The following is a 26252-nucleotide window of genomic DNA, read 5'->3' as shown; positions in this document are numbered from 1 at the left end:
CAACAGGTGTCCAGATACTTTGGTCACATAGTGTACCAAGAAAGTATAGGGTTAAAACGGAAGTGTCAGCGAATACCAAACTTATAAGAGGAAAACACGAACTGATAGCTGATATTTTGAAGTGTGTTTGTTTATAGTTCCTTGGAGAAGGAAATCTGCTTTTTTTCCAAAAAGGTGAATAAAAATGAGAACTCGTTTGCAGTTATGAAACCTTTGGCTTCTTAAAGATACTGAATGTGATTCATGTTAGATTTACTTTTTCTTTTACAAGGTAAAGTATGAAATTGAAGACACATTTTTCAAGCTATTTATTCTTTCTTTTTATAAACTTCAATTACACATTAAACAATAGTAAATTATTGAAACAGTTTTTTATCTATTCAGGATTGGCACAGATCATCAGTCTACACAGAAAGAAGAAGGCAAAGTCGTTGTATTCTTAGCTGTTGGGAATGCTGTCAATCGTTTCTCCACAGCGTAACAATATCGATTAGCCATACACGTATACCGACAACGAAGCGTTCAGACGTCACAGATCAGCCTAGAATCATCACAGTTGTTTTGTATGGCTGCAGAAGCCATGTTTAAAATCGATGCAGAACCTGATTTGTTGGTCTAGCGCATATCAGTCAGTGCTTGCTAATCACCAAACACTTCGTATCCAGACTCGTTTCGTAACAGTTTCAATGGAAAGGCGGGACGCACACAAAGGAAGCACAGCGACTGGTCAAAGCTGTTTATATACTGGCTGATGGTTCTGTCTCTATATGTAAGAGTCACTATGTGAACTTGCAAATAGCTGTGATAATCAGTTGTAGAGGAGAACGGATAGTACACGAACTTGTGACAATCAGGCGTGTAGTTGCTTTCAGAAAGGTATTCAAATATTATAATCTTAGTTACACCCTTTCTTGTTTTGATGTTTTTATTTTACAATATTACTATATGTCGAAGGAGTTCGGGCTCGCATTAATGTCACCATGATTAGAGAATCTCTGAAACAACATTATAGGCCGCCGGTGGATCAGGTTTCACTGTCGAAACATACCCTACCTGTTTATATTGTTGCTTGTATCATCTTTTCAGAGAGAACGAACTGAGACAAAAAATACACTGTCTATCTTCCATTATGCTTCACACTGACTATAAGAAATTGGTCTAGTTTTACAGCTTAAATATCAGTGTCATGACTGATTTTGTGGACAGAGGTTCTCACAACTTTCAGTAGTGAAAGTGCTTATCTATGCCTTCACACAGAGTGCAGTCGTGCCAACGAAGCGCTGTACGTATTGGAAGTTTCGGTAGTTGAAAAAGTTCTTCTTTATAGGGTGACCTTACAATGTGTAGGCAAATCTCACCTGCAGAAATGACAGACAGTCAAATGACGAATGTTATTCTTAAATTGTTTTATTTCATTAACAGCTTACTAAGCAATTAAAATAATTTTTATTTGAGAGAAAAGACATCTGGAACCCGCCTGTGCCACATAATGCAGCCATTTGGAGGAACAAGTAACTTGTGTGAGAGTTCCCGGTTTATGTTCATCATAGGCGGATACGTATAAAACCTTTGCTTGGCAACGTTCACCGCCTTGGTCAGCCAGCCAATGGAGAGAAATTATAGTAACTCCAAATTTATCACATTGTATCGCTTGGTTCAATACTGAATTTTGCTACCAATGTGATGTGTTCAGACGACGCAACTGCATGAACTATTTCTGTATGAAGTTCCAACGTACTGATGGAGGACAGGACTAGTATCTTGATATTAAACACTTTTATATTCTTCCAGCGTCCATCATACTTGTGATAACAGTAATTTCCTTGCGGCGACTAGTATTGAACCATCACATCCATTTTGAAACTAGAGCCTGATAAATATTTTATGATGTTAAAAACGTAAAAATTACAGTGCATTTCCATAGTTGTACATGTAAGTTGAACGTTACGTATAGCATCACAAAATTTTTTCAACACGTGTTTGTTCATACCTTAGATGTGAGTGTAGTCATCAGTCCATCAGTGCACATGTGAGTAAGCAAATGTTCATTATTCTTCAGCAGAAATCATTACATGAATACAAAATTTGAAACTTCATGCGAGTATATAAATCGATTTCTTGGCAACTGAATGCAGCAAATTGAAACACTACGTTGTCATAATCGCCTCTTAACCTCCATAGAGGCTACTACTGACCACTGACGTTTGGTCAGTGGTAACAAACTACATTTAACGCCACAATCCTTCATTACAGTTTCTAAAATTAGTTACAATCATTTACATGTTTTTACGAGCATAATTATGATACCTCATGCATTTTAATAAAACCAACGCAACGCCGAACACGTCGTGCCCAATACAAGCATCTGTCATCTGTCATTTTGAATTGATGTAATGATATCTAGCGACGTGTAATGAAAATCTGGTTACTCACATGTACATGAAAGTATGTAAAAGCATGTACTGCTTTGATAGAAGCAAATTATAATGCTTGATGTGACCTTCAACTTGTATGTACAGCAGTGGAAGCACATTGTAATTTTTACCTTTCTTAACACCACAAAATATTTTGCATGCTATGGTTTCTAAAAAATGGATGTGGTGGTTGGACACTAGTAGCCACAAAGAAATCATTATCGCAACTGTGATGGATAGTGGAAGAAAATAAAAATACGGGGGGTGTTTGGCAAGTAAGGTCCGATTGGGCACGAAATGAAAACCCCTGTGAAAGTTCGATGGAGCTTTGCACAGATGTGTTGGGAAGTGTCCTTAGTGTACCTGTCGATCGCTTCACGTCACTGTTTTCAGTTCAGAGCGCAGAGTAACCTCGTATAGATGTGTAAAACAACAGTGCCTCCCGCCAAATATGTGGATCTGGTCGATCTGGTACGAGATTTTGCCTGAAGCTATGTAGCCCACATAACATAGATGTAATGCGCTTCTTTCTTCAAGCCAATTTTCAGCCGCATTCTGCAGTGGCAATGAAGACGCTCCTGCAGCGTTTTCTATGGCAAGTGTTTGAGCACCCGAAATAATGCCCGTAATTGGCTCTCTCGGTTGTTTATCTCTGCTCACATGATCCGCTGGGCACGAAGACATTTGGGCACAAACAACAAATGGCATATCAGCGAAGAAAATTGACGGAAATCATAAGCGGCTGCTTTCTTTGACGAGGGGTTGGGGGTTAGTTGGGAAAGGAGACCAGACAGAGAGGTCATCGGTCTCATTGGATTAGGGAAGGACGGGGAAGGAAGTCGGCTGTGCCCTTTCAAAGGAACCATTTGCCTGGAGCGATTTAGGGAAATCACGGAAAACCTAAATCAGGATGGCCGGACGCGGGATTGAACCCTCGTCCTCCCGAATGCGAGTCCAGTGTCTAACCACTGCGCCACCTTTCTCGGTTTTCTTTGACGAGGTTACTGGAAAGTTTGTATAAGGTCACGACAAATGTCTCAGTCGAAGCGGCGGCTATTTAGAAAGGTAGCTGGAAGGTGTGGGTAAATGTTGCGAATTAAGTAAATTTTGATTTCAGTGTGGTTTTCATTTCGCAACTGACCGGAACTTACTTTCGGAAAAGCCATCGTATTTCTTTATTGACTTTATACATGAATTACTACTTTTTATATCTTTGCAACGTGTTGATTGTGAGCAACAGAATAATGGAATGAGCTGTGTAAATATTGGTTTGCGTGGATTAAAGGTACTTATCTCTTCAGCTTATTGGCACTTCATTTGATTTTCCATACACGTCGAAAAGTCACCCTACGTTAGATAAAGTTTCCGTGGTTGTTCCCAGCTTCAACAATCGTCTCCTGAGTAAGCCAGTGCCACATCGAGTAAAGTGTCACCCGAGTAAAGATGCTCTGCAGCGCTGACGAAATTAAATTCGTTTACAACCTCACACACACAGAACACTTGGCCTGCAAAGAGCGTGGCAATATTCCTGACACCAGCACACTAGATCACCAACTTTGACGGTCTCCACTTTAAGAGCATTGTATGTTATCAGCGTTTTGTATAATGTACCGTATTTGAACAGGTTTCTCCTTTACACGAAGTTTGGCACTCGGTGTTACGTCACGGGTCGGGAGACAGGGAAAACTCAGCAGAGGCCGGCGTCCTTGGCGTCGAGGAAGAGCGGGTCGGTGTGGAAGTGCCTGCCGTTGGGGCGGCGGCCGGCGGCGGAGACGAGCTGCGGGGGCGGCTTGTGGGAGCGCGCGCGACGCCGCCTCCAGACGCGCACCAGCAGCGTCGCCGCGACGAGCAGCACGAGCGCCGCCAGCGCCGCGCCGCCGATGGCCGCGTACAGCACCGGTACCGCCGCCTGGTACGCGCAGTTGGCGTCGTCCTCGTCGAAGCCGGACGGGCAGTGGCGCGCGCCGTCGCACCACAGCGCCGCACTGATGCACGCGTTCAGCTCCGGACACCTGTCGCAAGAGGAGCACGTTGCACTGTAGCGACTTAAAACGCTTTTTAATGCGAGACAAATGTGGTGATCGAATTGTTTGAATAGCGAACGGTTTTCCAGCTTTCGTCTCTGAAGGGTCATCATCAAAACCAGTCTCTCATACCGAGAGTGACATTGTCATAAGATTACGCTGAACTCACCGCCCTCCTAATAAATCTATGTTTGATTGCGGCCAATCACTGTCTGATGAGAAGTACCCTGACAGTCTTCTGGTCCAGATTGTGAGCCCTTTTGGCTCGTATGAAATGGTTCAAATGGCTCTGAGCACAATGCGACTTAACTTCTGAGGTCATCAGTCGCCTAGAACTTAGAACTAATTAAACCCAACTAACCTAAGGACATCACACACATCCATGCCCGAGGCAGGATTGGAACCTGCGACCGTAGCGGTCACTCGGCTCCAGACTGTGGCGCCTAGAACCGCACGGCCACTCCGGCCAGCGGCTCGTATCCATTGCTCGATCGGGTCGACATGGTGTGATCTTTGGGCTCGGTCGTTTGACGTGGCTTTTGGCCGCGACGGGTGTGGGGGCTAGAAAGGGGACAACCGGAGAGCCGCGCAACGCGCTAAAATCGGAGGCAAGCGTGGTTGACACGTTTGCAAGACCGAACCTAGTTTGTAGTGTGGGAACTGGACTCGGCCACGTTAGCCGAATCGAGTCGTGCGGACCTGATTGGGATCTGTAAAGGCTTTTATGAAAGATTTGGTGAGAATTGCTTGTCATGTTATCGGTGCGCATATTATACTGAACCTTGCTTCCCAAGTATCGGCACCACGACTAGAACTGCTGTCTTGCCAACCAAAAGGTCCCCTCTATTTAGTGCTGTTTAAGTAAACACGTGTTATTGTGTTTGGTTAAAGGTTTATCTGGATTTTGTGATTTGATACAGTCCGAGTAAAAAATGGTTCAAATGGCTCTGAGCACTATGGGACCCAACTGCTGTGGTCATAAGTCCCCTAGAACTTAGAACTACTTAAACCTAACTAACCTAAGGACATAACACACATCCATGCCCGAGGCAGGATTCGAACCTGCGACCGTAGCGGTCGTGCGGTTCCAGACTGTAGCGCCTTTAACCGCTCGGCCACTCTGGCCGGCGGTCCGAGTAAGCGAGGTGTATTAATTGGTACTATTGCTTTTCGGAGTGATGGACGGCATAAGCCAGTGTGGTGAAACTGTAATATTTTTGCCGGCCGAGGTGGCCGAGCGGTTCTAGGCGCGTTAGTCTGGAACCGCGCGACTGCTACGGTCACAGGTTAGAATTCTGCCTCGGGCATGGATGTGTATGATGTCTTTAGGTTAGTTAGGTTTAAGTAGTTCTAAGTTTTAGGGGCCTGGTGACCTCAGATGTTAAGTCCCATAGTGCTCAGAGACATTTGAACCATTTGTAATATTTTTCCTGGTACAGTGAACTGTGTGGTCGTTGTTATAGTTGGTTCAAAGCACAGTCTTAACATTGAATCTGTACGTTCTGTGTTATCTAATTGCATTACTTGATCACACGTAAACTGTGAAATGATAGCCTTACTTGATTGTTTAAGTTTATCAGTATCCTGTTAAGGGGTAATTTAAGTGAGCTCCCCAGTTTCAGTGAGCATATGTTAACCTACCAGTGTAGTTTAAATTTCTAAGCTGACTTGGTGTTGTGCTATTCGCCCTCGTCCTTTAATATTACGTCAAGGGCAACAGTTATTCATTCACCCTTATTATTTTATTTCAATGTTCGTGAAATAGGCTGTTATTTTCTACATCAAAGTTATTTTACGTTTGAGGAATTAAAGTTTGCCGTTTTCTCCCCCCCCCCCTCCCCCCCACCCCACCTCCCCTTTCTCCGATATTGTATAATAGCACGGGCTCTAAGACCTTTTTTTCCAGTTTGTTATAGTGCACTGTGTGCGGCACCCTGTCCAGCTCGCCCACCTGCTGTGGTTTCTGGGTCTAGCCGCCTCGGGTCTGGGTCCAGTGGACCCCCTTTCTGCAACTTGAATTTGCCCGTGCCTGTGTTACGACACCTGTTTTGAAAATGTGTCACGAAGGGGCGTATCTCTTGGTATTTTCTTTTGTGGTAAAAAGAAATTGTGATATCCATTACTGGTTAAACTTTATCTCATTATTGTAGTCTCTTTTTGGTAGCTTCACTTTGTATAGTATTTAATTAACTTGCAAGTCACTTAATGCTTGGTTAAAGATTAATGTTGTTGTTTGTATAGGGCGGTTGCCCGTGCTTGTAAGGATTTTGAATTTTAAAGATAAAATTTTATTTGGCCAAAGAAAAGTTTAATAAAAGTCTTGTGGTTATAAACTGTGAATGTTGCTTATGTGGCCCGGCCCTCCAGCACAACTGCAGTTGGCTGGTTAGGGTGTATTAACCACCACAGACTGTATACCAATTAGGTTCCTTTTCGAGTATGCTGAAGCATTAGCTCCATACATAACAATCATATACAACCGTTCGCTCGACGAAAGATCCGTACCCAAAGACTGGAAAGTTGCACAGGCCACACCAATATTCAAGAAGGGTAATAGGAGTAATCCACTAAATTACAGGCCCATATCGTAAACGTCGATATGCAGCAGGATTTTAAAACATATATTGTTCTCAAACATTATGAATTACCTCGAAGGAAAAGGTCTGTTGACACACAGTCAACATAGGTTTAGAAAACATCGTTCCTGTGAAACACAACTAGCTATTTATTCACATGAAGTGCTGAGTGCTATTGACAAGGGATTTCAGATCGATTCCGTATTCCTGGATTTCTGGAAGGCTTTTGACACTGTACCACACAAGCGGCTCGTAGTGAAATCGCGTGCTTATGGAATATCGTCTCACTTATGTGATTGGATTTGCGATTTCCTGTCAGAGAGGTCACAGTTCGTAGTAATTGACGGGAAGTGATCGAGTAAAATAGAAGTGATTTCTGGCGTTCCCCAAGGTAGTTTTATAGGCCCTTTGCTGTTCCTTATCTATATAAATGATTTGGGAGACAATCTGAGCAGCCGTCTTCGGTTGTTTGCAGATGACGCTATCGTTTATCGACTAATAAACTCATCAGAAGATCAAAACAAACTGCAAAACCATAAAAAAAATATCTGAGTGGTGCGAAAAATGGAAGCTGACTCTAAATAACGAAAAGTGTGAGGTCATACACATGAGTGCTAAATGGAACTCCTTAAACTTCGGTTACACGATAAATCAATCTAATCTAAAAGCCGTAAATTCAACTAAATTCCTAGGTATTCCAATTATGAACAACTTAAATTGGAAAAAAAAAACGTAGAAAACGTTGTGGCGGAAGGCTAACCAAAGGTTGCGTTTTATTGGCAGGACACTTATAAAACCGAGCGAGGTGGCGCAGTGGTTAGACACTGGACTCGCATTCGGGAGGACGACGGTTCAATCCCGCGTCCGGTCATCCTGATTTAGGTTTTCCGTGATTTCCCTAAATCACTCCAGGCAAATGCCGGGATGGTTCCTCTGAAAGGGCACGGCCGACTTCCTTCCCCATCCTTCCCTAATCCGATGAGACCGATGACCACGCTGTCTGGTCTCCTTCCGCAAAAACCAACCAACCAACACTTATAAAATGTAACAGATCTACTAAGGAGACTGCCTACACTACGCTTGTCCGACCTCTTTTGGAATACTACTGCGCGGTGTGGGATCCTCACCAGATAGGACTGACGGAGAACATCGAAAAAGTTCAAAAAAAAAGGCAGCACGTTTTGTACTATCCCGAAATATGGGAGAGAGTGTCACAGAAATGATACAGGATATGGACTGGAAATCATTAAAATAAAGGAGTTTTTCGTTTCTCACCAAATTCCAATCACCAATTTTCTCCTCCGAAAGCGAAAATATTTTGTTGACACCGACCTACTTAGGGAGGAACGATCACCTCGATAAAATAAGGGAAATCAGAGACCGGACGGAAAGGTATAGGTGTTCGTTCTTACCGCGTGCTAAACGAATTGGAATAATACAGAATTGTGAATGTGGTTCGATGGACCCTCTGCCAGGCACTTAAAAGCGGTTTCCAGAGTATCCATGTAGACGTAGATGTAGATGTAGACAGTTAAATGTGTTGCGGATTTGGTCTGATGTAATTACTTCTTACTGGAGATACGTTAAGTCTCAGCTTCATCTTCAATATGGATAAAAGCTAAAGCAGTGAATTAAATTTTGTAGTAATGGCTGGATTTTAACACCAACTACTTAGCTACATTATCCACTAAATGACCACAGCATTATTGCTAACATAACTGCATGGATTTCCCTAGTCCAGTGCCCTCCCAAACACAAACTTCTGCTCACACTGCATCCCATCTTGAATTTCCCTTTCTTAAATCGCTAATACTGCTGAGGCTATCTGATATAGAAATAACACGCCAGCTTTCTGTGTAATGGGTAAATCGTGCCTATACCTCAGGCGCAGGTGATCTACTGACCTGAAGTAACTACAATTTCCTGGAAACGCAAATTTTAATTCATAACTTCAGCTTCTATCCTTTTCAGATAAAAAGCTGTGACTCAATTTGTATCTAGGAAAATTACAACAACAACATCATCTCAACAGATCACTTACAGCTCGGTTGCAGACAGGATTTCCCCATTACGCACAAAGTTGTGGTACTATTCCAATATCGGAGAGCCTCGGCAATGCTGACCATTTAAGAAAAGGAATATCATGATGGCTGAGGTTCGAATTGAAGTTTGTGTTAGGGACGGCGGTGGAGTAGGATATTCCGTGCAGCTGCAGAGTAGCACATACCCATAAGAAACACGAGACCTCAGTTCAAGTCCGGCGCTTGGCACAAATTTTAATTCATTACCTCAGCTACTATCTTTACTGCGGAATTAACCACTAGATGCCACAAAAGGTGGACTCACCAATATAAATCTTTCATTTTGTATTTTGTGAATCTTGGTACACCTGCACTCCAACCTGAGTCCTTTCCGATTCACAGGTAATTTCTCTACAGACTGAGCTATCCAAGCACGACTCATGACCCGCCTTCACATATTTCCTCCAGTACCTCATCTGCAATACGTTGTCAGTAGAAAAGCAGAACCAGCAGAATGGGTCGGTCTGGAATGATTTTAGACTTCCAACGTGGACTAGACGACACCCGACCAACAATTCAATTGCGGACGTTTCAGCCTTCCCAAATCTGCCATGTCGACTATTGGTGAAGCAAATGTGAAGTGAAAACGCGAAGAATGGGATAAAATGATCCTAATAGAAACGAGTGACTTCAGAAAGACTCACGCTACATCCTGTGATAATCCGATGGAAGGCTCTGGGTTTGACGAATTACTGGAGAATGTTACCTGCCACCACATGTAGTGCAAAAAAATGAAGCACGGGAGACGTGGTGTTGCGGTATAAGGGTGCTTTTCGCGACTCATGATTGGGCCCATAATTGCACTAAAGAAACCACTAATTCTGCAACGGTATGAAAACATTTTACATCACTAAGTTCTGCTTACTGTGGGGGAACAGGGGAGACGATGATCTTATCAGCATAACGATGCACCCTCTCACTAAATAGGATCTGTGAGGCAATGGTTTGTGGCCAATAGCTTTCCTACAGTAGACCTGCCTGCCGTTAGTCTAGACCTAGAACGAATGGAACTCCTTTGGAATGACTTAGAACGTCCACTTAGCCCAAGAATCCAGCGTCCAACATCATTATATTGTATGCTTTCGGTTACTGAGCAACAATGGGTTGCCATTCCTCCACCGACATTGAGACTCCAGTTGAAAATGTCCTTTGCAGACCCTAAATTGTCATAAAGGCGAAGGATGGACACACCCCATATTAATGACCACTAATAGCTGTCCGGATGCTTTTGATAAGATAGTGTACTCTAAATCGATAGTTCCAGATAAAAACTGGTTTGCAATGTAGCCTAAAATTGTATGTAATAAGACTCTAAACTAACGTAACAGACACTCCAGGTCCCTTGATAAAATGGCATGAAATTATCCTCCCGTTTCCGTATCGATATTTTTACGTATATTCCTTTTATCAGTTATTTTGTGTAGTTAATATTTCGTATCTGGTTCTTATTTTACAAATTATCTTCAGGTTTACTAATTTTCATTGGAAGTCAGAACCAATCAGATTCGAAGTGGCATATTAACATTTGTGGAAAATAGCAGTCCAGAAGAAATTGTATGTCGTCAATATTTGAATTACACAAAGGATAGGCCCCTGCACTGCTACCCAGAAACGTACTAGCTTACAATGGGCGAAGAGACAGTAACAAGTTATCATGGGGACCCGGAATAGCGCTGTATCATCAAATGAATCTCACATCTCTCTGTAAATTACTCTTACACCTCAGCAGTCTTTCCAGCAGGTCTGCATGCAGGGAATGACTAAACAGGAGGTGTAGTTTCCTATGCCTATTTTAATTACACAGAAATGTTTTCTTCCACGACTAGTAATTTCATCAGAAAGACTGTATCAAATGAATGACTTTCAATTCCCCCATGTGTAAATAAATACTAAATCACTCGTGGTTGCATAATGATAACATTCTCCTCCTCCAGCCGTCTAACTACCGCTGTATAGTATCAGCAGAATCTTGGAGCAGTCGCACATCCACTCTGACTCGTCAAGTTCTCGGATTTCAGCGTCATCAAAAATCTGTGGCACCGTCTGGAACAGTTACTTCTGTCTCGAACTATATCCACAGATCTGACTGATAGTGAGAGTCGGATACTGACGTCTTCTACCTCCACTACTTCGTACTGTCTATGCTATAGTGACTAACAGCTGTTATCAACGCTCATGAAAGCATTACTCGAATTGTGACTTTATTTTTTCGTACGAAGATCACCCAACTCGAGTCTTCAGAGGACGGCTTGATGACACATTTAGAAAGACCATTGCGTAATACGTGCAGAAAATGGCTTTAGTATTCGGCAGTCAGTACTTCCAGAATCCACTGGTTGCCTCTTCAAAGTAAAAGCTCTAGTTTCACCCGCTTTAACGGTAAAAGTTAAATATGTGAAGAGATTTTCGAACTCTCAGAACGTATTATCGATGACATGTATGCACTTGATGTGTCTGATGTTTAAATCACGACCATACGGCATAATTGTCAAAATGACTAGAACGCAGATTGTAGTGGCAGCGATCTTTCATCAGTAACGGTACGGATGGGCTTGAGAAGCTGGACATTGTAACTTACCCGTTACTATCAAGCAACTTAGCACCCATTTTGTAGAGACATAATGAACTTGGTAATCCCAAAAGACCACTGTGGGGAAGATTCAGGATTACCAGTGCAAATGTTAGGCGATCTTTGATAATGTTCACGATCTGGCTCAGTACAAAACGTACGTTACGGGAGTTGTTTGATCATTAATCTGCTACGGTCGCAGGTTCGAATCCTGCCTCGGGCATGAATGTGTGTGATGTCCTTAGGTTAGTTAGGTTTAAGTAGTTCTAAGTTCTAGGGGACTGATGACTAAGATGTTAAGTCCCATAGTGCTCTGAGCCATTTGAACCGTTTGATCATTAATCTTGCTTCCGCCAATTTAATTTCCGGCTCTAATAACGTGGGACGATATTTCTATCTGACAGAAACTTGCTCAATCGACAGGTGGTGGACCTGCGTCTCATTGAAAGACCCCGTGTCTTTCAAACCATATATTTTTGAGCCGCTGCGGTGAACACCGGTAGATTCTCCTCAGCGTTTTCTGTAGCTGTTATAACAAATAGCTTCAGAAAATTATGTTTTCTTTCAGAAAATGTACTGTCTGGATGAAAGTAAAGTTCTACTCAACCTCATAAGTGGCTTGCACTTTACATTGCTTGTATTACAGGGCTGTGATTATAGGGCTGGACATGCCAGGAGGCAGGTTGTGGGATGATGTGCAGAAGCAGGTAACAGTGTGACATAATGTTCCTGCCAGCAGTATCACTCAGCTGTGTCTCTATTGTGAGCTCCATGGTGCGGTTAGAATATTTACAGTTCATGTTCGTGTTGGTGCGCGTGTGGTTGGGGAACTTAGCCACTGTAGTGTCATTATGAATTGCATAAGGCTAACACGGTCAGTATCACTTTTAGAAGCGACACCGAGAGTTTTCCAAGTATACAATTTTTTGTATGGCGAGTCAGAAGCAGATGAGTTGACCTATGTGGTGCTCACCCCAGTGTTGACAGTTAACAAAGTAAGCAACAACTGAAGTGTGAAATGTTGGACAGAGACTGTTAGTACATTAGAAATCCCACGAAGTATTCTCCATACATCTCTCAGTAAAAAGCATGACGCAGCACATCACTGGTCCTACTGAAAGCTTTCCACCTTTTGAACTTTATTTATCCTATCTGTCATTGCCAGAAGTCAAAATGACAAAATGATAGAGAAAGTGCTAAGGCAAACCGAAGACTGAACCCTAGACCTGTGGATTATGGTTCTTACAGTTATACACAACGTTGCGGAGACACTTTCTGCACATCCCTTGTTTATGGCAAGTGACCAATTCGGCGGAATATGGCAGATTTCTCTGCCACGATATGTAGTTTCATTTCGATATTTTTTGACTGATTTTTATATTTATTTTTCATGGACTATGTTACAGGTTAATTTACGTGTCACACAGCCCTAAGTAGGCAGATTAGGATAACGTGAGTACAAATTGAATGTACTTTTTCATTTGACAACGTAGCTCATTGGTGCTTTTAGCCTACGGTTTACGACAATGTTTACGACACTGCATCTGTTATGTCTTACTCAGTACTCAAGACGATTTGAGCATGTCCTCTGTTAACTGTATGTCGAGGAACTTGGACACAGGTCGACTTTTGAAGGTATGCTCTGACCTGTTAAGTATCTGTCGTTAGTACACACCGGATAATTATTTCATTAGACCTATGTTACTTTTTCATGAGGGACACGTATGTCAAACTTCTTTTCTACATCTGCATCTACATCGTTACTCTGGATATCACACTTAAGTGCCTGGCAGTGGAGTCATCGAACTATCTTCACTCAAATTCTCTGTTATTACACTCGAACAGGGAGCTCTGATTTTTCCTTATTTTATTACGATGATCGTTTCTCCCTCTGTATGTCGACGCCAACGAAATCGGAGGGGAAAGCTGGTGATATAAATTTTGTGAGAAGACTCCGCTTCAAAGAAAAACGTCTTTGTTTTAATTAAGTCCACCCTAAATCGTGTATCACATCCGTTGCTCTCTCTCCCCTATTTCTCGATAATACAAAACGTGCTTCCCTTCTTTGAACAATGTCGATGTACTCCGTTGATCTTATCTGGTAGGGATCCTACACTACGCAGCAGTACTCCGAATTTAACGAATTAAATGTTAGTGACAAGCAAATGTCACTGAAAGCTGTCATTAGAATTGTGTTGGTGTAGATTCGTTAATACGAATGTAGCAGTACATATTTTTTACATATTTTGAGTATGTAAGTTTTGATAATGGAGCAAACATTGCCATACGTTATTTTTCATGCAAGGTTTGTGCTATATAAATATGCGCGTTGACAGTTCGGATTTGAGATGCAATTCACCGCTGGCTGTAAGCGCGCGCATGGGTGCTGAACGAGACACTAGTGACATCAGCTGCTTTCCTCTGGAAATGAATCTAGCGCTAATACTTTATCTAGTTCAGCATTCTTCATGAATACATTTACACTGTCAAATTGGCCTGACGTTATATGTGACTATGTATCATGTGTGTATTACCCCTGTGTCAATCGACTGTCGCATAACCAAGCACTATCAGTGGAGCTACATATGTTACAGTTCAGTGGACAACTATTGAAATTTTAAAAAACTATGTTTCCATGTTTTGGCTTTAATAGGCCTGGCTTGAAAATGAACTTGGTGTTTCGAAGCCGTCCCCAGCATAATGACACGGAACTGTGACGGAATTAGAATAAGGAATGTATAGAATAGTTTGTGACAGTATTATGAAAAGGACATCGCTAGTCACCGTATAGTGGAAATGTTGAGTCACAGGCAGGCACAACAGAAAGACTGCTATACAAGTAACATTCGGCCAAAAGACGTTCTTCTGAATTAGACAACACACACACACACACACACACACACACACACACACACACACACACATACACACATTCACTCAAACACAACTCATACACACACGACCACTGTCTCTGGCTGGATTCAGCAGTTACAGACTGTGGTCATGTGATGGTTGAGGTGTTTGAGTGAATGTGTGAATGTGTGTACGTCGTTTCATAACTTTGTCATTATTCCGCCCTAAGTTTTCCATAGAATAGTTTGTGGTATATTACCGATATAAGCATTCCGAAGGCGCTGCAGAGGAGGCAGTGAGCAGGTAGCTGGATGCCGAGAGCAGAGGTCGCCGTGACACCTCCATCCACGTGACGGCATAGCTGGTGCCGGGCCGCCTCTCCAGGAACTCGACCACCAGACTGCGCGCGTGTGGCGACCGCAGCGCAGGAAGGATATCTGCCGGCTGCACTGGACTGCGGTGGTCCCAGCCGTCCGAAAACACGTCCACAACGCCCCCTCCGGACACCTCGTTGTCTGCTGCAGCGCCAGCACTGGCGGGACACACCACTACCGAGGGCCGGTGACCGTCTCCAGAGTGCACGAGTATGCGGTTCGGCGTCGGACAGTCGCGCCTGTCACCAGTGATCTCCCAGCCTGCGATCTTTACGTACAGGTAGTTATTGAGCGCGTCCTCCGGTTGGATGAGCCACGGGAGGTGTATGCACCGCGATGGCAGGACGTCGTTCGAGTCGCTCTGGACACCCTCCTCCACCTTCAGCTTAGGCACTTCGGAAGTGGTGGGAGGTTTGACAGCCGCGCCGCCCAAGAGTATTTCGCCACTGGAGCCGCGAAGTACGACGTTTTCCTTGGACTGTCCGCAGGCAGGTGTGCTGGCGTCGGAGCTGGAGATGAATTCGTACTCTCCGTCGAAGAAGAAGTCTTTGAAGTCCTGTGTGATGTTCATGAACGTTACGGTGAAGTTGACCTCTACGGTTGATGCGGTCAGTGTGTCGATCACGACCGGTTCGAGCACTGGAGAGCAAAAGCAGTCTCTCTGTATCTTTACGCCCGTCCAGGGGTACTCCGACAGGGAGAGCTCCGCCACGCCGACGCGCTTCCTCCTGGGAAATTTCTTGAGCGGCAGTTTGGGCGGGACGGCGCACGACCAGCGGTCGGTGTCGGCGTCGCGGCGCGTCTGGCACGGCCGGCCACCGAACCTGGCGCGCGCCAGCGTGAGGCGCACACGCTCGCCCGGCGCCGCCTCGAAGCGCAGCACGCAGCTGAGGTTGTGCGCGCCGCCGCGGCCGTACAGGAAGACGCTGCCCGGCGACTGGAAGCGGCCGGCGCGCGGCGACAGCGGCGACGAGCGGAAGACGCGGTCGCAGGGTCCGGCCTCGGCGCCGGCGGCGGGCGCGCCCTCCAGCGACGTGTCGACGAACTCGTAGCGCAGCAGGAACGACAGCGGGAAGAGCGCGCTCGCCTGGAACGTGTCGAGCGTCAGCTCCGGGCCCGACGACACGTAGCTCTCGGGCAGCGCGCAGGGCCGCGTGTGGCGCGTGCTGTTGCTGAGCAGGCTGTGGTCGCAGAGGCGCGGCGCCTCCTCCTTGCAGAACTCGCCCAGCAGCTGCACCGCCCCCGCGCCGCCCCCGCCGCTGCTGTTGGTCACCGGGTCGAGCCGGCCGTCCCACAGGCGCACGCAGCCCGCCACCGCCGCCCCCGTGTCCCAGTCGGCGCGGTGGAACTTGAGGAACGACAGCCACACCGTCTCGTGGCGCCGGCCCTGGAAGTGGTAGCGGCACGTCGTGTTGGGCGGCAGCGAGTGCTGCGGGCTCTCCACCTCGCCCCACGGCGCGTCGAAGCTCGTCAGCAGGAACTCGCAGTGCCTGCGGTCGCGCACGTAGCTATGCGACCGGGCGTCCACAAACACCACCTGCGGAACAGGTCAAAATCAGCGATCTCCTACGCATGTACGAGGGCTATCCGAAAGGTAAGATCCGAGCGTTCGCGAAATGGGAACCACAATGAACATCCGCTGAAGCTTTGCATAACTTTGTTGGACATTGTCTCCACTATACCAGCCGATCGCTTCACGCCACTCTTTTCAGTTCTGAGCGCACAGTGATCACTTATAGATACCTACAAAATAGTCTCTCCCACCAGGTATTATTGCTGGCAGAGACTTCGCTTGATTTCATGCAGTTCATACAAGTATATTGCATGCAACTGAAAGAAAATTAGCCCTCGGTCACTATTTCTAACAAATTAAACTGGTTTCGACACTGCTAGGAGTGTCTGCCTCAGAATTTAAATCAAAGAATGGTCTATATTCTATAACATATGTATATAGACCATTCTTTGATTTAAATCACAGAATGGTCTATATTCTATAACATATATATATAGACCGAGGGCTAATTTTCTTTCAATTGTACCTATTCACGGTCTCTGAATGTGCAGCCATGTACAAGATTTTGATATTGTATGCATTCTCTTCTTCATTACAGGTCTCGGCCGCACCATGCAGGTGCAATGAGAACGTTCCTGCAGCGTTTACGATGGGAAGTGTATCATCATCCACCATACATTCCGGACTTGGCTCGGTCAAATTTTCTTCTCTGCTCACATGAATCGTTGGCGCAGATAACAAACTGCAGTCAGTGTAGGGAATTGGCAGAAACTTTGGTACAATGCTACGTCAAATGCCCCAACCGGAGCGGCGATGTGTAAAGAAATAGCTGGAAGATGTAGGTAAATGTTACAAATAAAACATGTTTGGTTGTGAAACTTCCTGGCTGATTAAAACTCGGGACCTTTGCCTTTCGCGGGCAAGTGCTCTACCATCCGAGCTACCGAAACAAGACTCATGCCCTGTCCTCACAGGTCTACTTCTCCCAGTATCTCAACTCCTACCTTCCAAACTTTACAGAAGCTCTCCTCCGAACCTTGCAGAGACGAGATACTGCCAGAAGTAGAGCAGTGAGGACCGGGCGTGAGTCGTGTTTCGGTAGCTCAGATGGTAGAGCACTTGCCCGCGAAAGGCAGAGGTCCCGAGTTCGAGTCTCGGTCGGGCACACAGTTTTAATCTGCTAGGATGTTTCATATCAGCGCACACTCCGCTGCAGAGTGAAAATCTCATTCTGCAAACATCCCCCAGGCTGTGGCTAAGCCATGTCTCCGCAGTATCCTTTCTTTCAGGAGTGCTAGTTCTGCAAGGTTCGCAGGAGAGCTTCTGTAAAGTTTGGAAGGTAGGAGACGAGATACTGGCAGAAGTAGAGCTGTGAGGACCGGGCGTCAGTCATGTTTTGGTAGCTCGGATGGTAGAACACTTGCCCGCCAAAAGCAAAGGTCCCGAGTTCGAGTCTCGGTCGGGCACACAGTTTTAATCTGCCAGGATTTTTCATATCAGCGCGCACTCCGCTGCAGAGTGAAACTCTCATTCTGGATTTTTGGTTGTTTCTGTGGTTTCCATTTCGCGATCCATCGGATCTTACTCTCCGAATATCCCTCATGTGTGGTCAATCCTCTCAACATATTATATGAGAAAAACTACTCATACCATTCATTCGGAACTTGCCACTGTAAAAGGCGGCTCTTGTCGATTTGGCAGTGCTGTTAAAACTTTCTTGTAGCCTTGACAGTATGCAGTCACTCACTCAGTTTCGTAGCGAGTAATGTGACGGTTCTTTATTTTATTTTTTCTTTATTTCTTTTTGCTGAATACTGAAACCGTTTTTTATTCCCGCCGTTGGCAGTGAGACGTACAACGAAATGTATTTTGTCGTAGCAATTTCATTTGAAAATAGCAAACCCCACAGCTGTCCCGTACTATAATACAAAATATAGTCTTTCTGACAGTCTACAGTGGGCACAAAAATTGATTTCAGCATTCATAAATAACGTCATGGCTGAGGACGCACACTTGACTCTTATGTGATAGTTCTTCTTCACTTAGTAATACTGTTTAAGGAAAACTGTTATTGTTTACACTGAAGTACCGCCATTTGACTGTATAGATTGTTTTTCTATTGTATAATCAAGATTTTGGCCTTTGCCCGTTTTCAAGTACCACAGTGTTAAGCATGATCAGACTTCTGTTAAACGAATTCATCGTCGAAATATATTTAACACAATTATATAATAAAGATTTCACAGCATATAAATGAAAATATATTCATAAAGGGTCTGACAGATATAGAACATATATTTCGACGATTACTTCGTTTATAGTAGTATGATGGTGCTTAACATTGTGGTTCTTGAAAACAGCCAAAGGCTGAAATCGTAATTGTGTAACAGCATAAAGATTCTATACAGTAAAATGTCAGAACATCCATTCAGACATTTTTGTTTGACTATGGTCCCAAGCTTCGTGTAGTGAAAATTATTGTTCCTGGTTTCCTAATAATTTCATGTTCCCTAAGAATCAAATATGTGTAAAGAAGAGAACAGTGTAATGAAGAGTGGAAAGAGGAATTTCCTTTTGTGGTGGGAAGGTGTATACCAGCTTGTCTAGTGTCAAATGACACTGTAACAGTTCGTGGCTAGTAATCTGAAATGCCATTACGACGTTAACCACATTGCACAGTGTTTCCGGTAACAGCTGTCCTCATGACTTACACTTCAAGAAGATAGCTGACGTCGCTGAAGGACAATATTGACCATCAGACTAACGTTAATGTTTGCGAAGAAACCACGTTTAGCAACCGAAGCTGGCTTCGCCTTTGCTTTTCATACTATGCAGACAGAGGAAGATTACACCAAGACGAAGTTTACGAAGAAGAATATTGCATAAACTGTTTTTTAAGACATCTCCTACTGTGGCAAGTGCCGAATGCATTGGAGGTGTAGTTATTCTCATATCATTTGTTGAGAGGACTGACAATACAAGAGGGCAATTCGGAAAGAAAAATCCGATCGATCGTGAAATGAGAAAATGCACATGACGGTTGCACATACGTCAGATACTAGACATACAACAGAGAGGCAATTAAAAATACATACTTCTTCACAAAGAAAAGCATTTCTTGGATAATGTAAACTATAGTTTCCAAATAATGTAGCCCCTTTGAATTGATTCCATAGGTTTTCAGTTCCCAGAGTTACCATTAGTGCAAACATTTGCAATACACTGGGCACATTAGAGCTAATGTATGTGGAGCCCTTACATCAAACTGAAATTAAATGAATCAATAGTATTTCAGACAGAGTCCTTTGAAACTTTTAGCTCAGATGTTCGTCGTGACATGTTTACATAGCCAAAAAAGCGTAAAAACTAGACAACAGCTATGCAAAAGTGTAGAAGATGTATGTAAAAACAGTGACTTTCACAAACGTCCATAACCGATGATTACTTCATTCAACACCAGGCAAATCCACTTTTTCAATTCTTACACACAGATTATTCGTTTGGACGGAAACTATTTTATTTACCAGTTTTCCTTATTGTGCCTCTCGATGTCAACTTCATCACATCAATAACACAAAGATACAAGAAAAATGTTGCGTCATTGTGGTTCCCCGAAGAATGCTATGTCCTGCACAGTAAGTGTTAACCCTACTCACGCTTCGCCCTCACCTGTGAAGTTACTGTTCCACATCTAGTACCCTCGGCGCCGAACCCACGTCAGCCTCTAACCATTCATTTTTGAACTTAGCTACTAACTAGTAGTTGCCGAGTTATGAGATAATGCCCTTTCAGTATGGCTGATCGTCAATGGTATTACGGGGGTGGATGGGAATACAGACTTAGCAATCTATCTCTTTTCAACTCTTTGCAGGGACAAAGATTGCCACTTTTTCCAACTCTAATTGTTTGTAGAAGTTTTGTTCTTTCATGAACACTAGGTGCGTTTTCTCCGTGTAAGAAACCACAAGCCACCAAGGGGTTTTCAAATGCTGTCAACGTTATAGAGGAAAGAACACTTTCCTCTTTCTTGCAAAATGTGATCCTCAGCTCTAATAAATTTGAATGAATTCGTACAGCTCTTAGTGAAAAACGCTTTATTGACGATTAGTTTTGGTGGGAAGTGCGATATCAAATATACGTATAAATACATTGAAATTAAAACATCTTGGTAGTATATGTGAACACTGTTCAGTAGTCGGCATATTTATTTAATTAACCCTAAATTAGTGGGAAACGAAGCTTTCCTTAGATCACTCGGCTAACGCCGTCCAATCCATAATCATGTAACAGCTCTTACCTAGAATTTGAAACTGGACCTGTTAGTCTCTCCTACCACGGTGTTTTTGTTAGAACGTAGTTTTTCGTCGGCTTGGAAATATTACTTTCTACAAAACTAGTCCCCAATAGAACATTATTAACTGAACACAACTTGTAGTTGAAATATAAATTACTTCGAACTCTCTAGACATTTGTGAACAGTTAGTTACATGAATGTCAATTACAATAAACTATATTTTCAATTTGTGTAATATCACAGCGTGTGAACATATACGTATAGGAATTTTCTCAAGTTCGCTAAGTTAGAAAATTGTATCAGACTTTTTATCAGCCAATAAAATCACCAGTAGGAATAACGAGTTCAGAAAGATGACTTGAAACAGTTCTCCTGTTCATTTTTTTCCATTGGTCTTGTAAATCATGACAGGAGAAGCAATGACTATCGTCCTCCAGCTGATTTCGTTCGTAATACGAGGGTTGTCCAGAAGGTAAGCTCCGTTCAGCCACGAAATGGACACCACAATGAAAACCCCATGAATCTTTGCACATATATGTTGGGTGGTGTCCGTAGTATGACCGTCGACGCATCAAGACGCTCGTTTCAGTTGTGAGCGCACTGTGAGCGAGTAAAGGTGCCTAGAACAACGATGTCTCCCGCCAAGTAGGAGGGCCCGCTGAGAGGCTTCGCCTTAATGAATGCAGCCCACCTAACACAACTGCCACGCACTTCTTTCTTCATGGCAATTCTCAGCCGCACTCTGCAGGGGCAGGGAAGACGCTCCTGCAGCTTTTTCGATGAGAAGTATTCGATCACCCACAACACAGTCCGAATTGGCTCATCCTGAGTATCATCTCTGTTCACATGACATACTGGATACGAAGACAACACTTGTGGCGCAGGCTACGCGCAATAGACAAGCGTAGAGAATTATCGGAAAGCACAGGCAGCGGCGTTTTATGACGATGGTGTTGGAAATTTGGTATAACACCCCGACAAATGTCTAAGTCGGAACGGCGACAATGTAGAGAAATATCTAGAAATTGTAGCTAACTCTTGAAAATAAAATGTTTTTGATTTTCACTGTGGTTTCCATTTAGCGTCCGATCGGAACATACTTTCTGGACAACCCTCGTAGCTTCACTTACGACAGAGAGAATTTCTGAAGTTACCACAGCAGACAACAATATCTACAGGCAGTGAGATATGGCCAGTTGCAGAGAGCTGGGAAATCCGATAGCCCTTATTAGGATGTCGCGCTGTTCGGTTTTGGTGAATGAAGCTGGACCAGTCAGCAGCAACTGGATCGACAACGACACAAAAAGTTACCCCGAAGTCATGAGACGCCAGCACGAATGGCAATAAATACTGCCGCCAATATTGCCCAAAGCACCCTTCAAAGTCACACTGTGACCAGGACTGAGCGGCCATGGTACCAACTATGGCAACTGTTACTGCATTCGCTTCGTACTTTTTGTCAATAGTGAGAAATAAACTTCTTCAGGTAGTTGAACAATAAAAGTGATGTGAAGCTCGAGGTTCCTCGGCGTAATGAATGCTCAAGTAACAATTCCCCGTTTCCTCATAGGCACTAATGAAACTAGATATCGCTATGCATTGTAATTTAAACATTTGGTGCCCGGGTAAGACAACTCAGGAAACAAAAAAAGGAGTATTCAGAAAGATAAGAACCACCGCAGACAACTTACACTGTCTCGCAAACGAAGATGGATTTGTTGTGCCTTAGAAATGAGGGGGTGTTCAACTGACAAAATGTCGGCAGTTATCTAGGACGTTGTCCACGGGTTTCCTCAAATTATAAAAGACGTACTGGTTCCTCTTTACTTGTGTACCGATAGCCACAGCTAATAGCAGTGAAACCTGGCAGGACTTGCCTCAACTTGCAGTTCGAAGCCCGGCAGGTAGCTGAGCGGCACGGGGTGGAAGGGGTTGTCGTAGGGCGAGGTGTGGAACTCGAGCAGCATGTTGGGTCCGCTGCTGACGATGTCGGGCACCGCGTCGCCGCCGCACAGCCTCACCAGCACCGGATCCGTCGTCGACGAGCCGTCGTAAATCGTCAGGTAGTCCTGCACCACGTTACACTGCTCCCAGACCCTGTAATGTACACCAGGGTTACCGTTAACGACTCAGGTGAGTTATAGAAGAAAGTGTGTATCGGGAGTGTCATTCATTGCTGCTGACCAGTTTGCTAAGACTGAAACACTCGTTCACAAGTGGGAAGTGTGTCACAGCAGCCGTCAACCACGTGTTCATCTCTCGTGGGCCGATATGAAGAGACCCTGTACGTCTCCCTTGTTGCCTCTAACCTCTGACGTACTGTGTAGAGCTCAACTGGATATTTTCAGGGCTTTCGTGCTCCTCTAGAACTGACGTATAGGGCGCAATAATACAGTATCGAAAAACTCGGAGTTGGTGAAGAGGGTCCCTAGAAGAACAAAATTTGTGAAAGAACACCATGTTCAATAATGCAACAGAACTATCGACCGCCGAAGTAGTAGGAACAAACGCCTGGCTCATTGTCGCCTCGTCTGCAGCATAAGTGAAATCGTCGAATGGCGGATCGATTCTGTTAATGGGCCTGAAATTATTCGTTACGTTAGACGAGGCTGGAAACGTACCGACTTCCACGACAACAGTGTGGAGCGCAGAAACCCTCGTTTACTCCAGAAGGCGTGACCCTGAAGAGCGCAGGCTTTTGCAATAAGTGGAAGATAACTAACTGATTATAAATAATGCGATATGGACTGACGAATGTCGCTTCATTGTGAAGGTGTTTTTACGTGCACAAGAGCCGTTATTGATCGGAACACAAGCAGCGTACGTGGCTTTTAGGCACGCCTTGGCATAAACCTGTGGGCTAGATTCGTGAGAGGATTGCTTTTGGGACCTTACCTATTGCCGTGCAAGTTGAATGAGCCCTTTCGTCTTACGTATCTTTGCAATATATTTAGCCGTGCGGGATTAGCCGAGCGGTCTAGGGCGCTGCAGTCATGGACTGTGCGGCTGGTCCCGGCGGAGGTTCGAGTCCTCCCTCGGGCATGGGTGTGTGTGTGTTTGTGTTTAGGATAATTTAGGTTAAGTAGTGTGTAAGCTTAGGGACTGATGATCCTAGCAGTTAAGCACCAAAAGATTTCACACAGCACTGAACATTTTTTTGCAGTATTTTGCCTGAGGCATTAGAAAACATTCCACTTGTTGCTCAGTGGCAGCTATGGTTTCAGCGTGATGGTGCACCGCCACGCATCGGAATGAATGTGAGTAACTATTTAAATGAAGCGTTTCCATGGAAATGAACTGGTCGTGGAGGTCGAAATTTCTTGCCTCCATGTTTCACGGAATTTAATCCAGTACACTTTTATTTGCGTAGACACTTAAAGTAAGAAGTTCATAGTATTCTACCCATAGACGTGCATGATTTAATAGCTCGCTTGCATGCTACTTCAGCAACGGTGAATGAAGGTGTGTTGCGTACGGTCGAGAAAAGTAAGGTGCACCGAGTGGCGAAGCGTTTACAGATACATGGTGGTCGCTTTGAACATATTCTCAAAAGTGAATTTTCCTCGTACATTTACATTCAGGCTCTGTGAAGTTAAGTATGGACGTGAAATGTACAAAATGGCATTATTGTGCGTATCATAATGTGCAATCTAGTGTAGCCTACCTATTGTGTTTTTTTCACCTCACTGGATACAGACGACGTTATTGTATACATTAATATTTTCGGTTGGCTTTATTTGTGTCACGGACGAAATGAAGTTGTCGTTTACGTCTGTAAGAAGTTCGTGTTATCTCTTAATGTCCAAATAAAGGCAACAGTAACAGAAAGAAATACAAAAGTTGCCGCAATGTGACGATGTAAATTGGAAATATTCGAATGCATTCATTGAAAATGTTCGCGCGAAGGCGATTCCACTATCAAGGAGTCATCGTTTCCGTCCTTCATGAGGTTGCCTCGACTCACTAAGCAACTGAATCAGCTCTGGCATAGCGCAGAGTTCATGCCACTGTTTTCGGCCACCCTGCGTGGAGCTACAGAATTGCTAGCGCTCCGTTTTTCAAATCGCATTTGTATTAAAGTTACTGGGAAGACTAGGTTTTGCCAGATACACTTTTCTCTTGAACTGGGATGAGAAATTGCATGCCGGTCACCAAGTGTGGCCTTTTTTGTTGAACGTGTATATAAAACCTGTAGCACAGATACAATGAATCGTCTCCAAAATTATACTTTAATGTAGAACGCCACACTGTATGTAAATCAACGAACTGCCGTGGGAGATGCAGTAAGAAAGACTAATCTAAACATATCTAGAACCAACACTCCAAGTAATACTATTAACTCCACCTTATTTTTGTCGTAATATCCACTGTGACAAAATTCGTTGAACTTCAGCGTATGTGGAATGACACTGATAGCATCTCTTCCATTGGACCATCCATGAACGGGAAAGGAGGGTTGTGTTGCAGGAGGAGTGAGGGTGATTCTGGTAAGCTGTGGCACCATAGTACGGTGGGTGGCGATGTAAAACTATAGATGACAATTCTGTAGGAACGGTAGTGCGTTTTCTGGAACGGCAGCGAGCGTACCTGAGCACGCGCTGCGTGCGGTCGTACTCGGCGACCTGATCCTTGATGTGCACCTTGTGCGAGTGGCGCTGGCTGACGGCGATGAGCGCGTGCCGGCCGCTGGGCACGGGCCGCTGCTCCACGCGGTAGTAGCAGGTGGCGTTGCGCGGGTACACGCCCGGGTAGTTGGGCGACTGCACGCGGCAGGCGCGCGCGTCGCAGCGCTCCAGCACGCGGTCGCAGTACGAGCCGGGCACCAGGTCGCCGCGCCACGCCGGCACGCCGTTACCGCTGCCACTGGCGCCGCCGCTGCTGCTGCTGTTGGAAGCTGCCGACAGGTTGCCGTAACGCACCCGCGCTTCCTCCTCGCGCAGCACCTTGTACGACAACTTAAAGTTGAAGTTGTAGCCGATTCCCTGCGAAAAATAAAACAACGCGTCTCACTCCAAGCAATAAGGCTGATGCTATTTTATGAACCAGAAGCAACTAAACTAAAATAGATTTTTGGGCGATTTCAGAAGTTTCTATTTCCATGAGTATTGAATAGATTTGCTATCTACCAGAACTATGGTTCGATATTTTGATGCACTACATAAATGACGTACTAACTGGTAGGATTACCGGTAGCCTTTTTTTTTTTGTTGTTGGTTGTTTTGCACATAATTAGAAAGGCACGCCATTCGCTGTTAGTCCAGCGTGTATTTTATATCCTTACAGATTATAAATGGCAGTTTATTAATAATAGAAATTACTTGATCCACCAACTTCTAAGCTTTAATGTAAGCAAACAAAGGCCGGCCGGAGTGGCCGTGCGGTTCTAGGCGCTACAGTCTGGAGCCGCATGACCGCTACGGTCGCAGGTTCGAATCCTGCCTCGGGAATGGATGTGTGTGATGTCCTTAGGTTAGTTAGGTTTAAGTAGTTCTAAGTTCTAGGGGACTGACGACCACAGCAGTTAAGTCCCCTAGTGCTCAGAGCCATTTGAACC

At 44.5% G+C, this 26252-nt stretch overlaps 1 protein-coding gene across 1 annotated transcript in view; it reads right to left on the bottom strand.

The window, feature by feature from the left end:
• Positions 1-4101: 4101 nt before the first annotated feature.
• The window catches only part of LOC124733414, a 90775-nt gene continuing 68624 nt past the window's right edge, over positions 4102-26252 (bottom strand). The window contains exons 4-7 of the mRNA XM_047248525.1: positions 25286-25680; positions 22576-22795; positions 14777-16428; positions 4102-4426 (exon numbers count right to left, since the gene is read on the bottom strand). Of these exons, the coding sequence (XP_047104481.1) occupies positions 4102-4426; positions 14777-16428; positions 22576-22795; positions 25286-25680 (2592 nt within the window). The remainder of the gene's footprint in view (positions 4427-14776; positions 16429-22575; positions 22796-25285; positions 25681-26252) is intronic.

This window comes from Schistocerca piceifrons, chromosome 1 (genome assembly GCF_021461385.2).
Source record: "Schistocerca piceifrons isolate TAMUIC-IGC-003096 chromosome 1, iqSchPice1.1, whole genome shotgun sequence".
In the NCBI taxonomy this organism is placed as follows: Eukaryota; Metazoa; Arthropoda; class Insecta; order Orthoptera; family Acrididae; genus Schistocerca; species Schistocerca piceifrons.
This window is presented reverse-complemented; position numbering and strand designations above follow the sequence as displayed.